General features: G+C 53.1%; 7 protein-coding genes across 7 annotated transcripts; 3 read left to right on the top strand and 4 right to left on the bottom strand.

Moving 5' to 3' along the window:
- Positions 1 to 157: 157 nt before the first annotated feature.
- BDW47DRAFT_130513 (FAD-dependent oxidoreductase) lies at positions 158 to 1,825 on the bottom strand (the record flags this gene model as incomplete). Its single annotated transcript, XM_024817121.1, has 1 exon — positions 158 to 1,825. The coding sequence occupies exon 1, from the start codon at positions 1,562 to 1,564 to the stop codon at positions 158 to 160; it is 1,407 nt and encodes a 468-aa protein (XP_024674147.1). The 5' UTR covers positions 1,565 to 1,825.
- Positions 1,826 to 2,879: 1,054 nt separating this feature from the next.
- Positions 2,880 to 3,685, top strand: BDW47DRAFT_124066 (uncharacterized protein; the record flags this gene model as incomplete). Its single annotated transcript, XM_024816182.1, has 3 exons — positions 2,880 to 2,903; positions 3,002 to 3,193; positions 3,287 to 3,685. 3 exons carry the CDS (start codon positions 2,880 to 2,882, stop codon positions 3,683 to 3,685), a joined length of 615 nt encoding a protein of 204 aa, XP_024674146.1.
- A 295-nt stretch (positions 3,686 to 3,980) lies between these two features.
- On the bottom strand, positions 3,981 to 5,636 carry BDW47DRAFT_124065 (uncharacterized protein; the record flags this gene model as incomplete). Its single annotated transcript, XM_024816181.1, has 7 exons — positions 3,981 to 4,473; positions 4,567 to 4,593; positions 4,651 to 4,719; positions 4,766 to 4,883; positions 4,933 to 5,079; positions 5,140 to 5,371; positions 5,427 to 5,636. The coding sequence occupies 7 exons, from the start codon at positions 5,634 to 5,636 to the stop codon at positions 3,981 to 3,983; spliced, it is 1,296 nt and encodes a 431-aa protein (XP_024674145.1).
- Positions 5,637 to 6,980: 1,344 nt separating this feature from the next.
- On the top strand, positions 6,981 to 8,834 carry BDW47DRAFT_102304 (tyrosinase family protein). The gene is made up of 5 exons (XM_024811840.1): positions 6,981 to 7,328; positions 7,416 to 7,578; positions 7,653 to 7,918; positions 7,995 to 8,277; positions 8,375 to 8,834. The coding sequence occupies exons 1-5, from the start codon at positions 7,150 to 7,152 to the stop codon at positions 8,636 to 8,638; spliced, it is 1,155 nt and encodes a 384-aa protein (XP_024674144.1). The 5' UTR covers positions 6,981 to 7,149; the 3' UTR covers positions 8,639 to 8,834.
- On the bottom strand, positions 8,835 to 10,582 carry BDW47DRAFT_102303 (uncharacterized protein). The gene is made up of 4 exons (XM_024811839.1): positions 10,524 to 10,582; positions 10,039 to 10,460; positions 9,725 to 9,989; positions 8,835 to 9,616 (listed from the first exon to the last, which is right to left on the bottom strand). The coding sequence occupies exons 2-4, from the start codon at positions 10,272 to 10,274 to the stop codon at positions 8,921 to 8,923; spliced, it is 1,197 nt and encodes a 398-aa protein (XP_024674143.1). The 5' UTR covers positions 10,275 to 10,460; positions 10,524 to 10,582; the 3' UTR covers positions 8,835 to 8,920.
- A 1,332-nt stretch (positions 10,583 to 11,914) lies between these two features.
- Positions 11,915 to 13,975, top strand: BDW47DRAFT_102298 (gamma-glutamyltransferase family protein). The gene is made up of 4 exons (XM_024811838.1): positions 11,915 to 12,116; positions 12,169 to 12,187; positions 12,239 to 12,588; positions 12,659 to 13,975. Exons 1-4 carry the CDS (start codon positions 11,952 to 11,954, stop codon positions 13,946 to 13,948), a joined length of 1,824 nt encoding a protein of 607 aa, XP_024674142.1. The 5' UTR covers positions 11,915 to 11,951; the 3' UTR covers positions 13,949 to 13,975.
- A 468-nt stretch (positions 13,976 to 14,443) lies between these two features.
- BDW47DRAFT_6070 (PE repeat family protein) lies at positions 14,444 to 18,637 on the bottom strand. Its single transcript, XM_024819416.1, has 2 exons — positions 18,095 to 18,637; positions 14,444 to 18,011 (listed from the first exon to the last, which is right to left on the bottom strand). Exons 1-2 carry the CDS (start codon positions 18,351 to 18,353, stop codon positions 14,467 to 14,469), a joined length of 3,804 nt encoding a protein of 1,267 aa, XP_024674141.1. The 5' UTR covers positions 18,354 to 18,637; the 3' UTR covers positions 14,444 to 14,466.
- Between the last annotated feature and the right edge of the window lie 187 nt (positions 18,638 to 18,824).

The following is an 18,824-nucleotide window of genomic DNA, read 5'->3' as shown; positions in this document are numbered from 1 at the left end:
AGTTGTGAAGAGGACGGAGGCCGCAAGGTATGGTGATTATCTTTTATCATTTTTGTCGTAATATTTGGGATATGTGAGGCTCTGGGAGGGATTTTGGTCATGAAATCTATATTTTCTATATTTTTATGAAAAAGTAAAGGCTATGTCGGGACTAAACTTATTTTTCACCAGGAATACAGCCGTAATATCCGCGGTTCACGTCCCTCCCAGTATACCCTTCATTGAGCATCAACTCCAAAAAATGGACAGCAGTCCTCGCGGTTCCAGGAGCCAACGCCCATCCAGATCCCCCATGCCCATAATTATGGACCACCGGCAGCTGACTGATCTCAAGATCAGCCCGAACTTTGACATTCCTCTTGGTGAAGGGCCTCAACCCCTGCGCCAGCGGATAATGAGGAACGCTGCGCGCATCACCGAGGGCTGGGAGAAACGAACGAGCGCGTTTCCACATGAGACCAACCTCCGGCGACGTCTGCGTCAGGTTGAGCACGTCGTTCGCGGGCTGCGCGATGGCGCCCACAATGAGAGTTCCGTCTACGCGCGGGAATAGCCAGATGCCCTTGCGGAGGAGCCCGTCGGCGTCCATCTGCGCGGGCACAATGCACGCCTCGTGCAGTGGCTCGAAACGCTCTCGTTTGTTATTGTCGATGCGGATGATCGCCCCGCGTACGGGGAATACGTCGGGGTCGCCGACGAGCTCGCCTGCCCCTAGGCCGGTGGCGTTGATGATTGCGTCGGCGCCCATGTTGTCCTTGAAGTCCTGCGCGAACTCGGATAGAGGCTTTCCCTTTATCTCGCGCGTCTCCAGCTGCGCGCCCTTGCTTGCGACGATTGACATCAGGAACACCATTGCGCGGTCGGAGTCGACGTTCGGTGCGTCGTATCCGTATCCTTGGCGCAGGTCTCGTTTCCACGCGTCGTCCGATCCTAGGCCCCCGACAAATTGTTGAACGCGCTCCGGGGAGTACTCCTCGAAGCCGAGGATCTTGTTTGCACTTGCGTCCTCCCGGATCATGTGGAACTTCTCATAGTCCTCCGCGTTGAACTCGTTCTCCTTGGTTAGATCGTGGTAGAAGAACAGGTTGATCTTGACCATCCCGACCCCGAACTCCTTGGCCATCCGACCCTGCTGCATGGTGCTCATCTTGTGGTAGAACTCGTAAGCCTGGAGCGTCCACTCTCGGTAATTGTGTTTGGTTGACCATCCCGGCTCGGTGACGTCGATCTCTTTCAGACCACATCCCCCTTGCGGGTATTCCCAGAGGGCGCCCGCGATCTGGGACGTGATGCGAGAGTTCTGCCAGTCTTGCGTCCAGGCCCATTCTTTGGCGAAGATTGTAACGCGGTATCCCTTATCGAGGAGGACCCATGCTGTCATGAGCCCGTTGACGCCCCCGCCGATGATGATGATGTGTTTGGAGCTGGGCTTGGGTTTGACAAGAGGGTCTTGGTGAACTGAGATGTTTACCGCTGGGTGGTTGTCACCTGTTGCCTCGAGGGTGATGATCCCATCGGCTGTGGCGTTCACGCCCTTGAACGCTGGTTGAGACAATCTTGTCATCGTTGAGTAGAACGTCAAATATAGCGGTGGATTGGCTGTGATATGGTAGGTAATTGGCTCAGGATGGGAAAAGACGTTAGAACTCGAAGGGTATTTATCTTCATATCAATTGCCCTTCTTCTCTCTATTTCGCATCTTGACGTCTACTATGTAGCAACAATACCGCGACTTCGCTTTACACCAGACCCGCAGCGCTGTACATCCCTTATTTGACCGCTTCTTTGCGCCCAGACTTTGACAGATGTGTCTCATGGATGCAGGGACAATATCACAAAGCTCATTACTCCGTACTTGCGCTTGCCTTGCCCTCGCATGACAGATTCCAGATAGCGCCATGACACGAGGTAAGGAAGGACCGTCAAACACAATGCAAGATCGCGTGACACCAGATTAAGCGCCGATCCCAGCCATGGAGGATCGTGTTGTGATATGCATGGATAGCACCATCATGGCTTGAAAGGGCTTACTCGGCGTCTGATCAGACTCGGGAAAGGCACGCAGTCGGACTGAGGCTGGCTGACTACTAGTGAATGACAGCACCAGCACAGGATAGCTCGTCACCCAGAAAGAAGCGGTCAGGAAGTTTGCGAGCAAGCTTTGAGGAGATTAAGGGAAAAAAAAAAGGAAGGAAATGTTTTCCTGTATGGACGTGCCGAATCAAGTGATTGCTTTCTCTTCTCCGGGCGAGGAACGCGATCCGGGTGGGGCGATAATAGGAGCTACTGTTGGAAAGCCCGTAACGCTAATCCCCATCTAGAGTGAAGATGGGGCCCGGTATACCGTTCTGGGTAATTAGATGTAATGAATCTACATCTATGCGAGGTCTTCGTCTGGACTGAGTGGATTAAGCTAACGCTGTTCGGCGCAGATGATACTATAGGTGCATGTAAAGATCGAGATTTAGCAGTCCCTGACATCGACCAGCACCACTCGGAAGCCAAGCCCAGCCGGAAAAAGCGGTCACTCTAATGGTAAAGTATAAATCGGCTTGACCTGATCGAGACACGTCACTGTTGACAAAACAGGAGAACGAGGAGCAGGGCCAGAGACTTGAGATGCCGTGCATGGATGGTTGATCTCTATCCACGGTCCACTTCTTCAAAGCCCGGGATTGAGAAGAGAAAGATATATCAGATCTCTTGGCTTTGGATGAATTGTCGGTTGAGTCGAGGCCCTGCCGGCACATTGTCCCCTCGTCTGTACTTCTGACACACGTTAGTTTTAAATCAGTTGGAAAATTGTTTGAGCGGGTTGGATTGCGCGGCCTTCACGGTGGCTGGTTAAAATGTTTCTTAGCCCTATTCTTAGATAGACTATGAGACGCGGTGACTCGGATAATGTGTTTCCCAGAGAACTATACCATACTCGATGACGTCCTCAACGGGATGACCTATATAATTAGCAACTCTTTCGGTGTAAGCAACATTCCAATATCAGACGTCTCACGGCGTGGGGCCACCGGGGGACATCGTGGTGGAGAGGCCAGTCGTTGGGCGCGCACATATCGGGGATCTCGACAAGACCGCCACCGCCTTTATCGCACCGCCTCCATGGCGAAAATCCCCGAGTCTCCCTGTAACCAAGGGATCGCGCTTCTATGTGACGGGGGATCAGGTTATCCTCCGCAGCGTTGGTCAGATGAGGCTCCTAGGGCGCAAAGACGCGCAAGTCAAGCTCCGCGGCCAGCGTCTAGAACTGGGAGAAATAAAGCACCACCTCTAGCAAGCTATTGCGACAAACACTATCGCCGCTGCGCTCATCGTCCCCCATGGGTCTGACTCGTCCATCCTAGCAGCCTTTATCACCACCGGCGTCGACAATCAGCACTATCCAGGTGCGCAATTATCCCCCTGTACGGTAACCGGTGAGAAAAACCGGCGCCTGTTCCGCCAGATTGGCTCCCGCTGGACGGTAGAGCAACTCGCTGGGCTCCAGCCTTCCAGAGGGGACCGCCGTGCCCCTGCTACACCCACCGAGCAACGGCTGCAGAGAATGTGGGTGGCTGTTCTACACGCTGATCCGCAGACTATTGCGGCTGATGATGACTTCCTGCGTCTTGGTAGTGACTCTATCAGTGCGATGCGCTTCAAGGGCCTGTCCTTTCGGACCTTGCTGCTATGATTGATAGTCGTATGGCTTGAGACGCAAGGTTGAAGCCGTTGAAAAGTAAACTACTATTCCATTCTATATACTTAAAAGGAAAGTTAGACACGGCTCAACCCGTTCGATTCTCGGCATTTAAATTTACATAACAAGTCATATAAAGACCTGATCCGCGAGAGTCGAGCGAAAATCAATGCGAAAACCTGACCAGGGATTAATATATTAAATTGTCACATAAATCATATTCTTCTTGTTAAACAAGGGGGAGTTAGAGCAACCGATATAAAAAGTATTTAAACATCCATAAAACCCCTCAAATTCTCCCCCCTACAAACCTCCCCCCATCCCCATCCCGATCCCAATCCGGACTATCCTCCCTCTGCACAATGACCTCCGTCGTGCGCAAAATCTCACGCCTCGACGGGGTCTGGTGGCGGTAATGGTAAGAATGAGGATCCGGCCGGGGATCCAAACCCTCTTCACTGCCATCCAGCGAGTGGGCACTTCCACTCGCCCCCTTATCCTGGTCGCTCGCCACGCGCACGGAGTAGTTATTTTTATCATCATGAGCTATGATATTATTTTGCATCTGCATATCATCGACGAGATGCTCGTGGTAGTCGTGGTCGGTACGACTGCGTTTCAGAGAGTGCAGGGGGTGGCTACTGCTGATTGTGGCGGAACGTTTTCCGTAGCGGCTGCCGCTGGCGCCACCGGTGAAGTTGAGGGTTGAGCCGAGGACGCGTTTCATGAGGGGTTTGATGGTTGGGAAGGAGGCTGCTATTATGCCGATGTTGAGTTCGGCGCTGGGGGACTTAGTTTGTCTTCTTATATACATGGGTCTATATATGTATATGTATGCATGAAGAAAGGGGGAAGGGGAGGAGTTCGGAGCGTACCAGTTCCAGATAAGGTAGTTGCATTCGCTGGTGGTTATGTTAGTGCTGATGTTTCCTGGAAGGATATATAACTAGTCGACATACCGGAAAGAATCATGTTCTTTAAAGATCCGACTCTGAAGAACGGTTTTGACGATAGCTGCGGCGCAGGCACTGAACGAGTCAGTCTGTAGAAGTCAATTCACTGCGAGAGACGTACAAATATCCCAAACTGAGAATACCCATGAGGGAGACCTTGGTCCAGCGATTGACCTGAATATTGTAGAACATGAACACCGGCAGCGTGGCGAAGATGAAATCCGTAGCGATGTTAATGGCTATTAAATCAGCTAACGCCCAGATAGACTTATTAGACATGCAGCATACCGCTATTAAACTCCGCGATGGCTAGATACGTCTTGGTCGAGTAGCACTTGGCTGTTTTGCGCAGAGCAAAATTCCACGCTGCTTGTATGGGAAAGCATTGAAGGACGAGGGTTAAAATGCAGGCGATGGTAAAGAGGGTGAGGAAGACTGTTGATTTAGATAATCAATATCATTTATGCAAGTTGAAGGGAACCAAGATAGACTTACTCAGACAACCGATAATAAACCACCGTAGAGCGCGTTTCCGCGCCGCAAATCGTAGCAAGAAGAACCCTAGCGAGACCTTGACAAGACTGATGCCCAGCACAATTACAATAGCGTGGTAGAACATCCACTCGTTCAGGATCCCAAAATCCGCCATTGCGATGTCATCGCTGTAGTGGCCTAGGCCGTGGAACGATTCACCAACGAAACACGCGAGGACTCCAAAGGCGCATAACTAGGTTGATGGTGAGGGGTGTTGACCAAAGGGAAGAAGGGCCGCATGAGCTTACTAGGGCTACGATGATGACTCCATCTTCAATGTCGAATCTGCGGAGGATGTACAGGCGCACGTAGCCACGGAGCACGATGAGGAGGGCTGACAGCCCGGTGAGGAAGCCGACAATGGCGAGGATACGAGGCGCTTTGGTGTCGCCGGTGGTTTCGAGGGGGAAATTGGTCTGCCTCGTCACCAGTTGCAGAGGCGACTCTTCTGTCGCCATATCAGCGGGTCATTGGGCTTTCTGTAGTGGAGGCGTCGACAAGGTAAATCATATGGTGGAAGGCAGGAAATGAGACTTATAATACCAAAGAAAGAGAGTAAATAAAGATGGATTATCAACCATCTGTCCGACGGTATAATACAACCGCCCCCAAAATTAAGCGAAGGATAATATACATTCAATGACTAGGCGAAGAGGCTTCATTTCACTTGATTAAGCCATCCTATCCAACTCTGCAGCCCAGCGCCATAGCCAACCCTTCGGAGACCCATTGTCCTACGGTGCTCCTCGGAGGCGCCCACTAGACTGGGATATATGCAAGCCATGGACTCTGAAACAGACTCCGCATACGAAGCCGATGTTACAGTGGCCATGCACTATTGACGGGGACGAGGGGCAGCTTATCTTTTTGTCTCTTCGAAGTGGATACAAAAGCGCGGGTCATTGGATTATAACTTGCATGACTCGTTTGGTCTGTTGTTGCTTTTTTCTATTCAATGAATGCATCGAAAAGGTGGAGTTAGCTGATTCCAGGAGGTCAATTAGGGTTCGATATCGAATGGATCATACTAAGACTCGCCCTAAGTCTGGGAAGTTGAGCAATAACTGGTGGACTCATATATCCCCTGTCAGCGCGATTCTTGACTAAAGAGGGACGATCTCCGGTCAATCAACCCAACTCAGAACATGGAACTCGCAATTTTGGATCGGACATTCACTCGTGCTCTGGTCGATCGACGATCGAACACGAACGACGGGTCTGTACCTGACTCCAGTGGGGTAAACAGACAAAGGGTCAATCACTCGAGATTTCTTTCAAAATGGGAATTGATTCCTTCCCTGCTGACTGTGCTAGCAATTTACCAGTTAATCTATATGCTGACAGGGGTGTAAGACAGCAATCTATTGTGTGGGTGGCGAGCCAACATTGGGATTGTCTGTCCAGCGGGGTGGAGTGGCGTCTGTCAAAGAAAATTCTCCGCTGATTCTTTGATTCAATTGATTAACTGAATTATACCTACCTATAATCACTGACAGTTATAGTCCCACTAATTGGATAACGACGTAATGGTTTAAAAGTGAGGAGTCCTTCTAATAGACCCCAGTCCACACACGCTTTTATCCGAGCACCTTGGCTAATCTCCTATTAATTTCTAGATACAATCCAGTCTAATAAATGGCCTAAGCACAATCTAGCCCAATGACTGGCTTAAATACTACCCAGTACACCAAGTGGATAAAATCACCCGTGTGTCCACTGGTGAGACACCCACATTCGCATTCAGGATAGACCGGCGGAGTTACATCCGATCGAGCCCTAACCGACGGCCAACATGCCACCGTCGACACTAGCAGGAGATTAGCTGCCTGCGCCAGCCTAATGGATGAACAAGCTTGAGACACGAGACTTGAGCATGCAATATTTAACGCGCGATCCCTGCTGTTCTTATCTTTTTCGATGTGATTTTCTCCCCTCCAGTGAAGATCTCCAGATCTATCTCCAAGGAAAGAAATGCGCTGGCATCTTGTAGCAACAGCAGCTCTGCTGGCCTTTTCGCCAGCATCTGCCTCGCCCACTGATCCCTGGGATGTGCTGGCTGGAAAAGCGCTTCACAACCAAGCGCATTATCATTCGAAACACAAGGGGGATGGCTCCTGTAATCCGAAGACGGCGTCGGTTCGTCGCGAGTGGTATGTTATCTGATTCTATCTTCAATCAACCGGATCAGTAATCAACTATACAACAAAAGAGACATAAGGTAACTGATTGAAAAACAGGGGCTCTCTATCCAAGCGCGAACGTAAAGACTACACCTCCGCCGTCAACTGTCTCCACTCGAAGCCGTCCAAATCCGACCCCTCGTTCGCCCCCGGCGCGCGCAATCGCTACGATGATTTTGTCGCCGTGCATATCAACCAGACAATCTTTATCCATGCCACTGTATTCCCCCCCCACCTCCACCTCCAGGATTCCGAGACACATGAGTTTGAGTGGAACTAATTCTGGAAATCAAGGGCTCCTTCCTCACCTGGCACCGCTACTTCACCTGGGCCTACGAGCAAGCCCTGCGCAACGAGTGTGGCTACAAAGGCGCGCAACCCTACTACGCCTGGAACAAATACGCCGCCGACCCCCTTTCTTCTCCCATGTTTGATGGCTCCGAGTACAGCATGTCTGGCGATGGGTCCTTCGTCGAGCATGAGGGCCCCGAGGCGGCCCCTGGTATTATCCTGAAGCCTGGGAAGGGAGGCGGTTGTATTACCTCTGGGCCGTTTAAGAAGTACCCCCCCCCCCCCTCTTTTCTCTCTATATATATCGTGATCAGAACGAAAGAGCCAAAACTGACCATATTAAAGCTGGGAAGTCAACCTCGGCCCCGTCCTCCCCAGCCTGAAGATCCCCGGCCTGGAACCCCCACAGAACGACCCCACCCACGGCCTGGGCTACAACCCGCGCTGTCTGCGTCGTGATATCTCCACGGACGCCTCCAGATGGACCGCGACCGAGCATGTCATCGACCTGATCAAGAATTATCCTACTATCGGGAAATTCCAGGACCGTATGCAGGGTGACTTTCCTAATAAGTATCTGGGTGTTCATTCCGGTGGCCATTATACGATTGGGGGGGATCCTGGTGGTGTAAGTCTTTTCCTTCTACTATTCTTCTCACCATATTTCCTATCTTTGTTGTATGTCAGAGGAAAATAAAAGGGCAAGAGCTGATGGAAATTAACAGGACTTCGCCGTCTCCCCCGGCGACCCCGCCTTTTTCCTCCACCACGCAGCCATCGACCGCGCCTTCTGGACATGGCAGAATCTGGACCCGTCGAAGCGGACGTTCGTCGCTGAAGGTCCGTCCATTATGCCTGGCCTTGGGGTTGAGGCGCCGAATGTGACGCTGGATTATCCGATCGATCTGTCCAACGTGTTGGCTGCGCCGAAGACGATTCGCGAGTTGTCGGATACGGCTGCTGGACCGTTTTGTTATGTTTATCTGTGAGGCTGTATTCTGGGAGAGAAGAAAGTGGGTGGGTGGGTATTGTGCCATATAATAATTAGTTAAATTAATAATATTGGTGTGTTATTGTTGGATTGGTTGGTTGATGGATGTTTGTATGTATAGGTTTGTTGCATCAAAACAGAGGGAAGTAATCATCAAAGGTATTATGATACCTTTGGCCTTCGCAAGCAGCGCCATACATTCAATGTGTTAATAAATTAGGTAATATTATCAAAGTGCCCTGCAGGAAGTAGTTAACATACGTTATTTTGCCCAAAGTCCCTATAGACAATTCAAATCCTGCTGTGATGGAATCACTCGCGAGCACCAGTTGCACCATGCGCGGTCCAGATCTGCCTCCTCCCGCATGAGATATTCGCCCGTTCGGCGCTCATCCTCGTGATCCTTGGCGTATGCCCCCACCGTCATGCGCTTTTTCTTCGCCGTGTGATCGATGGGCCCGCCGTGCTCAAAGATGTGCCGCAGGAGGTCCTCCGCCCCTTCCTCGCCGTAAGACGCCAAAAGGCGAAGGCGGATCCCGACGGTGTCCTGCCGGAAGTGCTCCCACGATTCCTCGTTGGGTGAGTCTGCAACGTTTCGACCGTGGGATGGAATCATAAGGCCGGTGAGCGAGTCGTGCGAGTCGCACCCCATCCCCAGTTCGACGTCCTGCGCCGCCAGACAGTGTTTGCCTCGCCAACACCTCAATCCTTGCCATTCCCCACTAACGCATGTCCCGACGCGCCAGCTCCACATCTGCCGGTAGATGAGACCGTCGCTGCTCAGCCGCCGGCCGCATGGTTGGCAGAGCCATATGGAGACTTTGCAGGTGCAGATGTTGCGCTGAACGGCCGATTGCGTGGAACATGAGGAGGCCGGTGGTTGAAGTTGCGGTAGCGGGGCCGTGAGACAGGTCGTGCAGAGACGCCGGATGCGTCTTTTGAGCATGATGTTCGTGGCCGGTTTGGCGGCGCAGTTCTAGTTTGTTAGCATTTTCCAATACAGAATGTTTTTGGTGTCTTCATATCCATAGACTGGTGGACGACAGACGCAAGGCCATGGGAACAAGGGGAGTCGACAACACACCCGACAAACGACCTTCGAGCACTTTCGACACTCGGCCACCATATCCCGAGCACACTTGCCGCGTCTGAGACCGGCCGAACCGGCCGCCACCCTCACCTGGGGATCGACGTCCAATGTCGTCTCCATGCGTTCGTTTTCGCAGCGCAGAGTCATATTGGACAGCTGTTGGCGGTACGGGCCCAGACTCGCGTGAAATCGACGACATGTCCGGGAGAGTGCGTGCATGGTATTCGAGTCCACCGCACGGGCAATCTCCTTGACGATCCTGATGTTGAGTCAGTAAGACAATCGAGCCTCTACATTCGCATGCGTACGGATAGCAGCTGAGAGCAGCTGCAAAGCTGCTCTGGTTCAGAGCCGGTTGGTCTGCCATAGCCCGGGACTCTGGAGATTCGAGTGCCCGATCCGTATGCTCCGCTGCAGAAGTGGAGTAGGCGTAGCCCACTGCTGGATTTTTGGACCCAGGAAATGGATGGAATAGAGCGTGTGGGTTCTCCACGAAGTGGTCCTGGTCGAGCCCATCGTTCTCTAAATCCACAAACACGACCATTGTTTCAGCGTAGGGACGCGGTCACAGTGCGCTAGAGACAATGATAGAAAACCACAAGAAACAATAAGAGCCAAGAACCTAAGAATAACGTGGTTAACCCGGCAAGTCCATGGTTTTGTATTGAACGAAGTCACTCTGTCGATACAATGGTCAGTCCAGTCGGATGATGCGGGGGAAGAAATCTGTCTAGATCCGGGTCCAGGAGCGGAATTAGCTCCGATTAAGGAGGGGGAAGTACATGGAACCTACAGATATCTTTCTTTTGGCTCGAGATGATTCCAGTTCTCCAGTTCTTGGCTGCAATGGACATCTCACCATGACGTTTGCTCCGCTTCTGTCTATCTTATCGATCAGCGATGTCCCCCTCAGTCACATGATATTCTATCACATGATCATACAGTTGACTCACCGTCAGCTGACTGTCACATGGGTAATTCCCCAATCCGGCCTAGCGTGTCATCGGGGAGATTCCGAGTCGGAGTTTCTCTGTACATCCGTCTACCTGAATACATCTCGAATATCATTACAAGTCTCTTGGAATCGACCCCACTTACACACTTGTTGTCACTACAGGATGATGTCTTCCACTGAATGTCTTGCAAGTCAATCGTATAACGTCTAGAGAGCGTCAATTGGATTCACCAACCAAGACGAAGGGAAAACACCCATGTTCTGATTTCTCCGAAGATTGCATTGTTGCGTCCAGGTCCACAGGCGGACTTCTGACATTCTATGCGGGGTGAGGTCATGCCATGTAGACACTAAATTAACGTTGACTGGCAGGCATGTGCTTTGACACTTCTGAGAGCTGGAGCTGTCGACGATATCAAGCCAGGTTAACACCCCTCCGAAGAGCTGTCCCCTCTGGTCTATATATCATCACGTAGTCAAGAAACCCGCCAGGGACCCAGTCATCAACGTTCTGACTTTTCTTCGAGATCATATACTTTGAAATACAGGAACATCACGATTTGAAATCTTCACAGGAGCCAGTCTGTATTGTCTATGCGGTGGCAGATGGAGTCATCGTACTTCATTCGAACGTCCATCAGAGCCCGAGTCGAGCTCTCCGTGTTTGGCATGGATACGGATGATGATTTCAAATGAAAACGGCTCAACATGTATGCATACTGTGAAGAGCATATCCGTGCTCCTGCAGCTTCTGGATAATCCCTCGAGCACGAGGGGTTATCGTATTGAATGGTCTGGCCCAGCCATCAGCTCCAACCAAGTCGTATCGTTCTTGCACAGGGAAATCCACACCGAATTCCGAATTAAAGAACTTCATACTACGATCTATACCGAGTATGATGAACAAATCGAATCTCCTTGCCTATATACTTGCTATAGGAAAGTCGGACTTTTCCTACATGTCGGCCGATAATCATAGCGTGGAGTCATCATTGGGGTAAATTACGAGTATTATTCTCCCCGAGTAACGAATCAAATCGCATGCACCCAGTACCAAGTACCAACCAGCGGTACCGGTACCCACTCCGGCCTTCTAGTGACCCCGGACGTCCGAGGCAATTACTCAAGATCTATTGAGATCAGTGGGGTCCATGGCGCCTTCTTATAACATTCCCTCTCCCCGCGATACCCATTGAATTTGTCTCTTTTTTTTTTTGTAGATACTGTTGTTTGTCTGTTTGAACCACTATCCAACTTCACTTCACCATGCCTCTGAATTCACAAGCGGTCTACGCCCGATCGCAAGCCGATCTGGTGCCTTTCACTAGCCGGAGAAGCACCGTCCACAGCACCAAGGGCATCGTAACATGCTCACAACCGCTCGCAGCTGCGGCGGGTCAACGAATTCTGAAAGAAGGCGGAAATGCAGCTGTATGGCCGAACAGTCCTTGCCTCGTGAATCTCTCAAGCTAACCCCTCACAGGACGCTGCAGTGGCAGTAGGCATGTACCACTTAGCCCCCGCGGGGTAACATCCCCACTAACTAGAGACAGCCGCTGCATTGAATATGACTGAGCCCGCCTCAACCGGTATCGGCGGTGATATGTTCTGTCTCTACTACGACGCTAAGACGAAGAAAGTCCACTCGCTCAACGGGTCCGGCCGATCGGCCGGCAAGGCGACCTTGGAGCAGGTTCGCAAGGATTTGAATGTCGGCCCGAATGATGTGGGCGCTATCCCCATGAGAAGCGTCCATGCGGTGACCACGCCCGGTGCGGCGGCCGGTTGGGTCGATACCGTGCAGCGATTCGGTAGCGGGAAAGTGTCACTGGAGCAGATTTTGCTTCCTGCCATCGAGCTGGGCGAGGAGGGGTTCCCTGTCTCCGAACTGTCTGCGTCCTTCGTAAGTGACAATTCTCCCATCTTCTCAGTTCCGTTTCCGCCGTAGATAACTGACATCAACACAACCACAGTGGAATGATGGCGAAGACCTCCTCCGCAACTCGTCTCCTAACTTCGCGGAGATGCTCAAGGCCGACAGCAAGGCCAAGAATGGATGCCGCAGTCCCCGGGCTGGCGAGATCATGAAGAACCCCAACTTGGCGCGAACCTTCCGGGCCCTCGCCACGGAGGGAAAGAAGGGCTTCTACGAGGGACGTGTCGCCGAGGAGCTGGTGAAGGTGGTCCAGTCTCGCGGAGGCTACCTCTCTCTCGAGGACCTCAAACACCACGCCGAGACCGGCAGCCAGGACACCGAAGCCATGAGCCTTAAGTTCACCGGCCAAGACATCGTCCAGAAGCAATCCGCCGGCACAGACGCCGAGACCAACCAAGGCGTGCAAATCTGGGAGCACCCCCCCAACGGCCAAGGCATCGTCGCCCTAATGGCCCTCGGCATCCTCGAGCAGCTCGAACAAAGCGGGCAAATTCCCAAATTCACGCCCGAGCAGCACAACTCCGCGGAATACCTCCACGCGATCATCGAAAGCCTACGCATCGCCTTCGCCGACGCCTGCTGGTACGTGACGGACCCGGACGTCGAAAAGGTGCCCCAACAAGGCCTCCTCGACCCAGCCTACCTCGCCGAGCGCGCCAAGCTCTTCCGCCCGGACGCCGCCGCCGCCGACATCCCCGACCACGGCAGCCCCGCCCACCAACACTGCGACACCGTCTACTTCGCCGTCACCGACCACCTCGGCAACGGCATCTCCTTCATCAACAGCAACTACGAGGGCTTCGGCTCCGCCATCATCCCCAAGGGCTGCGGCTTCACGCTGCAGAACCGCGGTGCCAACTTCTCCCTCAGCCCGGGTCATCCCAACGCACTCGCGCCCCGCAAACGCCCCTACCACACTATCATCCCCGCGATGGTCACCAACGTCTCCGACGGTTCCCTCCACTCCGTCTACGGCGTCATGGGCGGCTTCATGCAGCCTCAGGGCCATGTCCAGGTGTTGCTGAATATGCTCGCCTTCGGCTACCACCCGCAGGCGGCGCTTGACTCGCCTAGAATCTGCATCGCGGCGGGCACGCCGGAGATTGGACACCCTGTTGATCGCACCGTTTGGGTGGAGGAGGGTATTAGTGAGCAGGCTGTTGAGGGATTAAGGAAATTGGGTCATAGTGTGGAGGTGTTGAGTGGGTGGGCGCGGGGCCGGTTCGGTCGGGGACAGATTATTCGTGTGCATCATGATGATGGGCAGTTGGTGTATAGTGCTGGAAGTGATCAGCGGGGTGATGGTATGGCTGTGCCTGTTGTTTGATTTGGGTGCTTGTTTGTTTGTTTGTTTGTTAGATATACATACGCAATGTTACGATTTGAGGTTTATGTGGGATTATAGGATGTTGGGCTGTGACATTGTGGAGTAGAGTCATGTATCCTCTCTAGAGTAGTGTATAATGGTGCAAGGTATGTTGATACAGAAGCAATTGAAGTCGTAATGGACAGGGACCAAAGAATAAATGGCTAAGAGTCATCTTTCACAAGCGACAGCGTATATAAACATATAGACAAGAACAAAATGTATACCAACATGAACATGTAAACAGAAGTAGATGAAACACCATCAATGCCGCAATCGCTTCTCACAAAATGCTGATCAATCCACCCAGTACTTTTTCTTTCGGCGCTCAAACGTTGATAAAGCCACACCGGAGAATAGTTGTAAGTACCCCGAAAAAGAATGGGAGATTGAAACAAAAAAAAAAAAAGAGGAAGAAAGAAAAAAAAGCTAACGAAAAAAACAAAACAGTATCAAACAATATCGTATACTCCTCATCACTAATAAGCAGGAATCGCAGACTTGATAAGCGACTTGAGCTTCGACGGTTTCCGCGCCGGAGGTGACGGCTCCCGTCGTTTATGGTGACGCCGACGAGCCTCACCACTTGGGCGCTCGCCGTTGTGTCGCTCGCTGCTGTGGCGATGACGCCGATGGCCTGCTTCCTCCCTGGATGCGCGGATTTTCGCTTGCTCCGCCGCCTCCGCCGCCTCCGCCTCCGCCTCCTGACGCTGCCGTTCCTGCTCCACCTGCTGTCGCTCTTGCTCTTCGGCTTCGGCCTTCTTGCGGGCTCGGTATTCGCGGCGGGCCTGCCGGTCCTCGTCATAGTGGTAAGATCCACCGGAACGTTCACTGGGCGTTCGGTCTCCGTTCGAATGACGGGGGCTCGTGGAAGAACGCCTGTACTTTTCCGAGACATATTCGGCGGCCCTAGTGCCATTTACCATGAGAAGGGGTCCGTTGGTGTCTGATTTGCCGGCTGTCATGTATTTGAGGAAAGCTTTTGGCTTGGGACCTGCGTGCTCTCGCTCGCGCTCGTTGCTGTCCGACTTTTCCGAGGTATGGTGGCGTGACCTATTTTCATTGTCTCGAGAGGAGCCATCAGAGCGTTTTGCACGGTCGCGCTTGTCATGCTCGCCTGTTCGGGATTCGCGGCGAACCATCTTCTCTTCTTGGCGGAGCTTGAGGTCGTGTTGCCGTTTCGCTTCTTCGAGCGCTGTTGTCCAGCGGTTCTTTAGGATGTTACCACGTTCGCTCTTTTGGCGTTGAACTTGAACTTGCTGCTCCTCGCGCCCACGTCCACGCTCGCGATCACGCTCGCGGTCGTGTCCACGTTCATGTCCACGTTCATGTCCACGTTCATGTCTGCTATGGCCACGTTCACGTTCACGCTCATGGCTGCGTTCATGTCCACCCAGGCCGCGTTCCCGTTCACGTTCACGAAGCTGTTCAAGACCTCGCTCGAATCCGAGTTCAAACCCGCGCTCATATCCGTGACGTTCAAGTTCATGCTCGCGTCCCGATTCAGGAGAGCGTCTCTTCTTCTTTCTGCTAGACTTAGCCAGTTCGGGGCCTGCCGCTGCTGCGACCGCTGCGCCTGCTGAACCCAAGACTGCTGTAGTTTCGAACGGAATGCCATCTCCGGATGACACGGCAGGTTCAGGATCCTCCAGTGATTCTTCGGACAGATCTTCTGAAACTTCCCTTGCCGCGGGGGATCCTTCGGGTGAGACTTCTTCGGCCATATCGGGATCTTCAACAGGAAGAGCCTCTTCACGAGGGGCTGAATTCTCGTCGAATTCTGGACTGACAGCCTCTACGGCAGGTGTCTCGTCAGCGGGTGCAGGTTCTTCGGCAGGTGCAGGTTCTTCAGCGGGTGCAGGTTCTTCGGCGGGTGCAGGTTCTTCGGCGGGTGCAGGTTCTTCGGCAGGTGCAGGTTCTTCGGCGGGTGCAGGTTCTTCGGCAGGTGCAGGTTCTTCGATAGCTGTGGGTTCCTCGGCCACAGACTCCGTAGGATCAACAGGCTCTTCAGGAGCAGCTTCCTCGGCCGGTGGTTCGATAATTTCAGGCTCTGCAGCCGGCTCCACCTCGGACTTCGCCTCATCAACTCCGTCCTTTGGAATTTCCTCTGCCGGAGGAGCGTCGTTTAGTGCTTCAGCCGGTGTTGGCTCTTCGACTAACTCCTCCTTAGGCGAGTCTTCCTCCACAGGAGACTTCTCGGTAGCTATCTCAGGTACGGTTTCATCTACCGCTTCGCGGGCCGGCTCGTCATGTGGCGCATCGTCCATAGCATCAGTTTCGGGTGCAGGTGCAGCATCGGCCGGCTCTATATCGGTTTCTATTTCAAGGTCAACTACATCTTGCGCCCTTGCTAATGCTTCCTCTTCCGCCTTAGCGTCCTCGACAGCTTGTCTCTCGGCTTCTGCCTTTTCGGCTTCGACTTTATCGGATTCTGCGGAAGGATCACATTCTGGAAATTCATCGTCTGAGTGTAAGGTCAGTTGAATTTGTGAGCGGATTAAATATATAGGCGTACCATAACTGGCCCCATCCATACTTTCGCCCGTTTCTAGGTTTGCGGCGGCGGCAGAATCATCGGGCACATCGTCCTGGGGTGTGTCTGCTGAGACATCTGCCGGAGTGGGCTCGTCCGCCGGCGTAGATTCTTCTGCCAAATTTGGGGCCTCTTCGGGTTCTGCGGGTTCTTCCACGGGAGCTGGGTCGTTGATCGGAGTAGGCTCTTCCGCAGCAGCCGGCTCCTCCGCAGCTTCCTCTGCCGGAGCGGGTTCTTCAGCTGGAGTAGGGTCCTCAGCTGAAGCGGGATCCTTTGCCGGAGCGGGTTCTTCAGCTGGAGCAGGATTCTCTGCTGGAGTAGGCTCTTCTGCAGGCGCGTTCTCTTCTGTGACTTCTGCCGCCGGAGCGGATTCTTCGGGAACCGGCTCTTCTGGTGGAGCAGACGCTTCCGCCGCAGCAGGATCTTCTGCAGGCTCTTCCTTCTCGACAGGTTTTTCTTCAGGAGGGGCCTCTTCTGCGGGAGCAGGGTCTTCGGATGGAACAGGTTCGTCGGCGGGTTCTTCTGCCGGAGCGGGATCTTCTGTCGCTTCTTCTGCGGGGGCGGGCTCTTCTGTAGGAGCCGGCTCTTCCGCCACTGCTGCCTCTTCTTCAAGCTTTTCTGCTGGTGCGGACTCCTCGACTACAGTAGGATCCTTAGTCGGAGTAGGATCTTCTGCGGGTTCTTCTGTCGGGGCGGGCTCTTCGGCTGCAGCAGCCTCTTCCGCAGGTTCTTCTGCTGGAGCGGGCTGCTCGACAGCAGACGGATCCTCGGCGGGACCAGGCTCTTCCGTCGGAGAAGGATCCTCGGCTGGAGTATGGTCTTCGGTTGAAACAGGATCTGCCGGAGCAGGATCTTCAGCCGGAATGGGCTCTTCGGTGGGGGCGGGATCTTCTGCCGGAGCGGGCTCTTGCGCTGCAGCAGGCTCCTCAGCTGGGGCAGGCTCTTTGGCGGGTTGTTCCACCGGGGTGGATTCTTCTGCCGGGACCGCCTCCACGCCTTCTTCTGCGGGAGCTGGATCGTCTGCCGAAGCGGGATCTTCAGCTGAAACAGGGTCCTCGGTCGGGGCAGGATCGTCAGCCCCAGCAGCCGCTTCTGTAGAAGCAGGTTCCTCAGCTGGAGCAGATTCTTCTGGCGATTCTACCGCGGGGGCGGACTCTTCTGTCGGAGCTGGATCTGCTGGAGCGGCAGCGTCCTCAGGAGTATCATCTTGCGGTGCGTCTGTTTCGGGGGCAGTGGTTGAGTCTTTTTCCGGGGGTGATTCTTCCCCTACATTCGTATCTTCTACCGGAGGTTCGTCTTTCGTCTCATCGACGGTGCCCTCTTCTGTTGGATTCGAATCTAGGCCAGCACTGTCGCGTTCTAGTGGAGGATTTTCACCTTCGCCATTAGTTTCCGGTGCGGCATCGGCTGGACTTTCAGTTGCTTCTGCCGGGGGATCTGAGGGAGCATCTGCGGGCGGTTCTTCCGCGGGTTCTGCCGCATCGGTCGATTCTTTATAATACTTAGCACGACTCGAGCAATGAAAATACAGGATTAAATAGAGAGAGCGGTTGTAGAATTAAACAATAACATACCACTAGTCTCTGGAGGTGAGGGTTCCGCCGGAGAATCACTAGGACTTTCCTCCGGGGCAGCTTCCGGGGCAGCAGTAGGTTCTGCGTCAGGGGGGTTGTTGTTCTGGTCCTTAGGCGTCGTCAGAGGGTCCGAAGAAGACGCAGCAGCAACAGGATAGAAAGAATATTTGAGAGTAGAGCGATCAAAGGTCTGGTAATGACGCTCAAAAGACTGATACTGGAACGTGGGAAGTTGTGCGTACTGGACAGGGGAGGCCATTTTCACCAGCTTCAACCGCCGTCGCCGGGGAGGAGTCGGTTGAGGTCTGCTCTGGATTGGACAATTGGTTGTCGTTTACAGGAAGCCTTTTATTGTTGTTGTTGTTGTTCTTCTTCTTCTTTCCCTTTTTATTAGCCATAACATCGAATCACCGGCTTGGCGACAGTTCAAGGGACCAGTGGAAGGAGGTGGACAAGTCAATATATAGAAATCAATTGGCAAATTATGGAAACGCCCTGTTCGGATATCGACAGGGACTGGGCAGATGATGCGATGCGGGAAGTCAAGTAAGAATAGACGGGGCTGTGAAACGAGGAGAGCTGTGAAGGGTCAGGTTTGAGCCGATGACCGATCTATGAGAGAAAGGAGAGGGGGAAGGGAGTATCAGCATAGGCCAGCGGTCCGCCAACAACATAAAAACCCCTCCTGAGGATCGATGCAAGGCGACGTATCGTGGTTCGCGGAGAACCC

This window comes from Aspergillus candidus (assembly GCF_002847045.1).
Source record: "Aspergillus candidus strain CBS 102.13 unplaced genomic scaffold BDW47scaffold_10, whole genome shotgun sequence".
NCBI classification, from domain to species: Eukaryota; Fungi; Ascomycota; class Eurotiomycetes; order Eurotiales; family Aspergillaceae; genus Aspergillus; species Aspergillus candidus.
Note: the sequence above shows the minus strand (reverse complement) of the source record. Positions and strands in the feature narration are given on the sequence as shown.

What these genes read in the sequence shown, in the direction of transcription:
- BDW47DRAFT_102303 (XM_024811839.1), bottom strand. Translation starts at nt 10,274, where the DNA reads ATGGTCGTGTTTGTGGATTTAGAGAACGATGGGCTCGACCAGGACCAC. An exon ending in GCTGCTCTCAGCTGCTATCC is followed by an intron (nt 9,990 to 10,038) that starts GTACGCATGCGA and finishes ACTCAACATCAG; the next exon opens with GATCGTCAAGGAGATTGCCC. An exon ending in GCTCGAAGGTCGTTTGTCGG is followed by an intron (nt 9,617 to 9,724) that starts GTGTGTTGTCGA and finishes CTAACAAACTAG; the next exon opens with AACTGCGCCGCCAAACCGGC.
- BDW47DRAFT_102304 (XM_024811840.1), top strand. Translation starts at nt 7,150, where the DNA reads ATGCGCTGGCATCTTGTAGCAACAGCAGCTCTGCTGGCCTTTTCGCCA. An exon ending in GCGTCGGTTCGTCGCGAGTG is followed by an intron (nt 7,329 to 7,415) that starts GTATGTTATCTG and finishes ATTGAAAAACAG; the next exon opens with GGGCTCTCTATCCAAGCGCG. An exon ending in TTGGGGGGGATCCTGGTGGT is followed by an intron (nt 8,278 to 8,374) that starts GTAAGTCTTTTC and finishes GGAAATTAACAG; the next exon opens with GACTTCGCCGTCTCCCCCGG.
- BDW47DRAFT_6070 (XM_024819416.1), bottom strand. Translation starts at nt 18,353, where the DNA reads ATGGCCTCCCCTGTCCAGTACGCACAACTTCCCACGTTCCAGTATCAG. An exon ending in CTCACCTCCAGAGACTAGTG is followed by an intron (nt 18,012 to 18,094) that starts GTATGTTATTGT and finishes AGTATTATAAAG; the next exon opens with AATCGACCGATGCGGCAGAA.
- BDW47DRAFT_102298 (XM_024811838.1), top strand. Translation starts at nt 11,952, where the DNA reads ATGCCTCTGAATTCACAAGCGGTCTACGCCCGATCGCAAGCCGATCTG. An exon ending in CCGAACTGTCTGCGTCCTTC is followed by an intron (nt 12,589 to 12,658) that starts GTAAGTGACAAT and finishes ACACAACCACAG; the next exon opens with TGGAATGATGGCGAAGACCT.